The sequence below is a fragment of the Telopea speciosissima genome, unplaced genomic scaffold (genome assembly GCF_018873765.1).
Source record: "Telopea speciosissima isolate NSW1024214 ecotype Mountain lineage unplaced genomic scaffold, Tspe_v1 Tspe_v1.0395, whole genome shotgun sequence".
Classification (NCBI taxonomy): Eukaryota; Viridiplantae; Streptophyta; class Magnoliopsida; order Proteales; family Proteaceae; genus Telopea; species Telopea speciosissima.
The window spans coordinates 1-5,961 of record NW_025317731.1 but is presented as its reverse complement, the minus strand read 5'-3'; the positions used below and the strand labels follow the sequence as shown (position 1 = coordinate 5,961).

General features: G+C 42.7%; 1 protein-coding gene across 1 annotated transcript; it reads left to right on the top strand.

Moving 5' to 3' along the window:
• Window positions 1-2,919: 2,919 nt before the first annotated feature.
• On the top strand, window positions 2,920-3,363 carry LOC122648050 (the record flags this gene model as incomplete). The annotated part of the gene is made up of 1 exon (XM_043841321.1): window positions 2,920-3,363. A coding segment is annotated over exon 1 (444 nt), but the record flags the coding sequence as incomplete, so codon positions are not given.
• Window positions 3,364-5,961: the final 2,598 nt, after the last annotated feature.

The following is a 5,961-nucleotide window of genomic DNA, read 5'->3' as shown; positions in this document are numbered from 1 at the left end:
TTCTTAAGGGCTGGGAGCAACCGATTAACATGGCCCTCAATCCTATCCTTAGATTTCCTGCCCGGCTGAAAAATGTAAAGAAGGAACTAAGGAAATGGAATAAAGAATGTGTGGGAGATGTGTTTCAAGCGGTTAAGGCTGCAGATGCTGATCTAAAACAGATTCAATGCACTCTGGGTGCGCACCCTGATGATCCGAACTTGGTCTCCTTGGAGGCACAAGCCAAACTTAAGTTGTGGGAAGCTCTGGCTACTGAAGAAAAGTTTTTAAAAGAGAAATCAAGGGTCAAGAATATTCAGCTGGGTGATGGAAACAATAGTTTCTTCCATAAATCTCTGGTTTGTAGACAGAACAGAAACCATATTTTGGAGATTCAAGGGGAAGGGGGAGGCATTGTCAAGGAACCTACTCTCATTAAGGAAGAAGCAATTTCCTTTTATATGAAGTTGTTTGGAGCAGATGCTGATGATAGAGGCTTCTTCTCCGATTCTGTCCCTTTACAAAGTGGGCTGTCTCATGCACAACAGGAAAGCCTCATTGGGAATGTGTCTAACAAGGAGATTATGGAAGTGGTGTTTGCGATGAAGAACTCAAAAGCTCCTGGACCTGATGGATTTGGGGCAGCCTTCTTTAAACATTCTTGAGAAGTTGTTGGTGAAGACTTGACTTTGGCCGTGAAGTGGTTTTTCACTAAGTCTTGCCTCCCTAGCTCAGTTAATGCCACTTTCATTAGTCTGATTCCTAAGACGGGGGATGTTACTTCTTTTGTTGGATATAGGCCCATAGCTCTTTGTAATCTTTTTTATAAGATCATTACCAAAATCTTATCTAATAGATCACAAGGTGTTGTTGGGCTGGTGGTTAGTGATGCTCAATCTGCCTTCATCAAGGGGAGATCCATTGTGGACAACATTCTAGTGTGTCATGATGTAGTTAGAGGGATTGAGCAGAAAGGAATAAGCCCCACAGCGGTGCTGAAGATTGATCTCCATAAGGCTTACGACTCTCTCAGCAGGAAGTTCCTTTTTGATATCATGGAAAGAATGGGTTTCCCTCATAAGTTTATTGGTTGGGTGAAGGCTTGTGTTGGAACCCCCTGCTTTTCCATCCTTCTCAATGGAAGCCCGGCTGGTTACTTTAAAGGGGGAAGAGGAATCAGGCAAGGGGATCCCATCTCCCCCTATCTCTTCACTATTGCTATGGAGGGTTTCTCCGCCTTGATGAGGAAGTTGGAAGTCGGTGGCAGGATCAGCCTTCTCCCCAGATGCAAGAGATCCCACCTCTCTCACCTTATATTTGTTGATGACTTGATGATATTCGTGAAGGCCTCTCCGGATTCTATTTCGGCCTGTCTGGGGGCTTTGGATGATTTTCATACCTTCTTTGGATTGAAACTCAACAGAGCTAAGTCCTCTATTATTTTAGGGGGCCTCACCCATACTGGCGCCAGACTGCAACTTTTGGAATTAACGAATTTTGTGGATACTAAGCTACCCATCCGGTACCTTGGTGTTCCTCTTATTTCTCATAAGCTGGTCACAACTGATTGTTCTCCTATCTTGGATCGAGTGCGGAGCAGGCTTGATGGATGGAAGGCCCGTTTCTTGTCCTTTGCAAGTCGGGTGCAACTGTTGAGTTCCATTCTCCAAGGCTGCTATATTTACTAGTCGGGGATCTTTGCTCTCCCTGGTGCTGTAAAAAAAAAATTGGAGTCCATCTTCTCCAACTTCCTTTGGACCGGCCCATCTCTGGAACGGAAGGTACATTACATTTCTTGGGATAATATTTGCAAACCTAAATCTGAAGGGGGCCTTGGAATTAGGAGAATTTCAGATATGAACACTGCCGGTATTCTTAAACAAATCTGGTGGATTGCCTCTAAGAAGGACAATCTTTGGGTTAGGTGGGTTAACACCCGTTACCTAAAGAATGATTCTATTTGGACCTCTAAGGTTCCCCAAAACTGCTCTTGGGTTTGGCGAAAAGTTCTCAAATACAGAGACTTGGTTGAGCCTCACATCCACCACTTCATTGGGGATGGCCAGACTACTAGACTTTGGCTTGATAACTAGCATCCCAAAGGAATTCTGATCAAAAGGTATAGGGACCGTATCCGGTAAGATGCTGGTTCGCATCGCCTTGCTTTGGTTTCGGATCTTATTAGAGATGGCCACTGACATCCTCAACCCCATGGATCCTTCGATCTAATTACTGTTTGGAGAGATCTCCCTAGTGTTCCCCTGGTAAATGGAGGGAAGGACCTTATTGTTTAGAGGAAAGCTCCTAATGGCTTATTTAGCACCAAATCGGCTTGGGATCTAATTAGAAGGCGTGCCACTTCGGTGGATTGGCATAAACATGTTTGGTTCCCTGGGTACTTTCATAGGCATTCCTACACTACCTAGAGGTGTCTTATGGGGGCACTCCCAACTAAGGACCAACTTATTAAAAGGAATATTTTGGTTGGACAAAACTGTGTCCTTTGTTGGGGGGGGGGGATTGGAGAGCCATAACCACCTTTTCTTTGACTGCCCCTTCTCCAAAACCATTTGGGGCAGGGTTAGCTCCTTATGCACCCCAAGTGGGAAGGGCCCATCTGGCCTTACTGATGTGGTTAACTGGCTGTCATATGCGGTGTGCACCAATGATAAGTTAGATGTCATTCCTAAGCTGGCTTTTTGTGCTTCAGTTTATCATATTTGGTGGGAATGGAGTCAACGTCTTTTCAGCAATAAGTCTAGGACTTATGATAGAATTCTTCATGATATCAAGTTTGATGTTGTTACTAAAGGTTCCTGCCCTCCCATTGTGGCTGCCCATAATCCAAGAAATCAGTTCTTGGCTGAGAATTGGGGGATTCAAGTATAGTGGGTTGTCACGGTCGCCAAAACCTGCTCTTGGTTTAGACCTCCCCTTCACATGGCCGCACTCCATTGTGATGGATCTTTGACTGCGGATAGGGCTGCTTATGGGGATCTTATTTGTAATAATATGGGAGTCCCCATTCTGGCCTATGTAGGCAAGGGGGTGGAAGCTTCGGTTCTTAGCATGGAGTTATTAGCTATTCATAGAGGGCTGACCTTATGCTTGGAGAAGGATATTCATAGTGTTTCGATCAGGACTGATTCGAAGTTGGCAGTGGATATTCTTACGGGATCGATCACATGCCCTTGGAGTGTGTATGTTTTAAATTGCCAGATTTGTGCTCTCTTGCACCATTTGTCTCACAAAGAAGTTAGGCATGTTTGGAGGGAATTGAACCAACCGGCAGATTTTGTTGCATCCATTAATAATGGGGATGGAGAAGCTATTATTCATCCTCCGAAGTTTCCAGAAGACCTTATGAGATTGATTCATGATGATGTAAGCAAGAAGACCTATTTTAGACCCCATTGATTGGGCTGGCTTTTTCTTTTTTCCGTGTATAATCGAGGGGTTTGTCCTCGGGGTGTGGGGGCCTCTCCTTCTACCTTAGGTCTGTCTAAGGGGTGGGAGTAGGCTGCCTTCTCTTGTTCTTTTTCTTTCTTGTTTCTATATACTCACAATTTACCTATAAAAAAAAAAGTATAGAAATGCCCCCAAATAACCCAAACAGACCCACCCGGTCTGGTTTAAACCAAAAATGAACATATGCCAAAATAGGTATCGATTCAAAGGACACGACTCTCAACATCGCACCCACACGTCCAATAAGAGATAAGGACACTTTTTAGAAAATCCCTAGCCAAAAAAGGTACAGAAATGCCCCCAAATAACCCAAAATGACCCACCCGATCTGGTTTAAACCGAAAATGAACATATGCCGAAATAGGCATCGATTCGAAGGTCACAACTCTCAACATCGCATGCACACGTCTAATAAGAGATAAGGACACTTTTTAGAAAATACCAAACCCAGAAAATTACAGAAACGCCGCCAAATAACCCCAAACAACCCACCCGGTCTAGTTTAAACCGAAAATGAACATATGTCGAAATAGGTATCGATTCGAAGGTCACGACCCTCAACACCACATCCACACGTCTAGTAAGAGATAAGGACACTTTTTAGAAAATCACAAGCCCAAAAAAGTATAGAAATGCCGCCAAATAACCCCAAACGACCCACCTGGTCTGGTTTAAATCGAAAATGAACGTATGCTGAAATAGGTATCGATCCGAAGGTCACAACCCTCAAAATCGCATCCACATGTCTAATAAGAGATAAGGACACTTTTTAGAAAATCCCATGCCCAAAAAAGTACAGAAATGCCGCCAAATGACCCCAAAAGACCCACCTGGTCTGGTTTAAACTGAAAATGAACATATGCCGAAATAGGTATCGATTCGAAGGTCACGACCCTCAACATCGCATCCACACATCTAATAAGAGATAAGTACATTTTTTAGAAAATCCCAAACCCAAAAAAGTGCAGAAATGCCCCCAAATAACCCCAAATGACCCACCCGGCCTGATTTAAATCGAAAATAAACATATGTCAAAATTGGTAACGATTCGAAGGTCACGACCCTCAACATCACATCCACTCGTCTGATAAGATATAAGGACACTTTTTAGAAAATCCCATGCCCAAAAAAGTACAGAAATGCCTCCAAATAACCCCAAACGACCCACTCAGTCTGGTTTAAACAAAAAATGAACATATGCTGAAATAGGTATCCATTTGAAGGTCACGACTCTCAACATCGCATCCACATGTCTAATAAGAGATAATGACCGTTTTTAGAAAATACCAAACCTAAAAAAGTACAAAAATGCCCCAAAATAACCCCAAACGACCTACCCAGTCTAGTTTAAACCAAAAATGAACATAGGTCAAAATTGGTATCGATTCGTAGGTCACGACCCTCAACATTGCATCCACACGTCTAATAAGAGATAAGGACACTTTATAGAAAATCCCAAGCCCAAAAACGTACAGAAATGCCCCCAAATAACCACAAACAACCCACCCAGTTTGGTTTAAACCGAAAATGAACATATGTCGAAATAGGTATCGATTCGAAGGTCACGACCCTCAACATCGCATCCACACGTCTAATAGGAGGCAAGGACACTTTTTAGAAAATCCCAAGCCCAAAAAAGTATAGAAATGCACTCAAATAACCCCAAACAACCCACCCGGTCTACTTTAAACCGAAAATAAACATATGTTGAAATAGGTATCGATTCGAAGGTCACGACCCTCAACATCGCATCCACACGTCTAATAAGAGATATGGACACTTTTTAGAAAATCCCGTGCCCAAAAAAGTACAGAAATGCCGCCAAATAACCCCAAACGACCCACCCGGTCTGGTTTAAACTGAAAATGAACATATGCCGAAATAGGTATCGATTCGAAGGTCATGACCCTCAACATTGCATCCACACATCTAATAAGAGATAAGTACATTTTTTAGAAAATCCCAAACCCAAAAAAGTGCGGAAATGCCCCCAAATAACCCCAAATGACCCACCCGGTCTGATTTAAATCGAAAATAAACATATGTCAAAATCGGTAACGATTCGAAGGTCACGACCCTCAACATCACATGCACTCGTCTGATAAGATATAAGGACACTTTTTAGAAAATCGCAAGCCCAAAAAAGTACAGAAATGCCGCCAAATAACCCCAAACGACCCACTCGGTCTGGTTTAAAATAAAAATGCACATATGCCGAAATAGTATCGATTTGAAGGTCACGACTCTCAACATCGCATCCACATGTCTAATAAGAGATAATGACTGTTTTTAGAAAATACCAAACCCAAAAAAGTACAAAAATGCCCCAAAATAACCTCAAACGACCCACTCGATCTAGTTTAAACCGAAAATGAACATAGGTCAAAATTGGTATCGATTCGTAGGTCACGACCCTGAACATTGCATCCACACGTCTAATAAGAGATAAGTACACTTTTTAGAAAATCCCAAACCCAAAAAGGTACAGAAATGCCCCCAAATAACCACAAATAA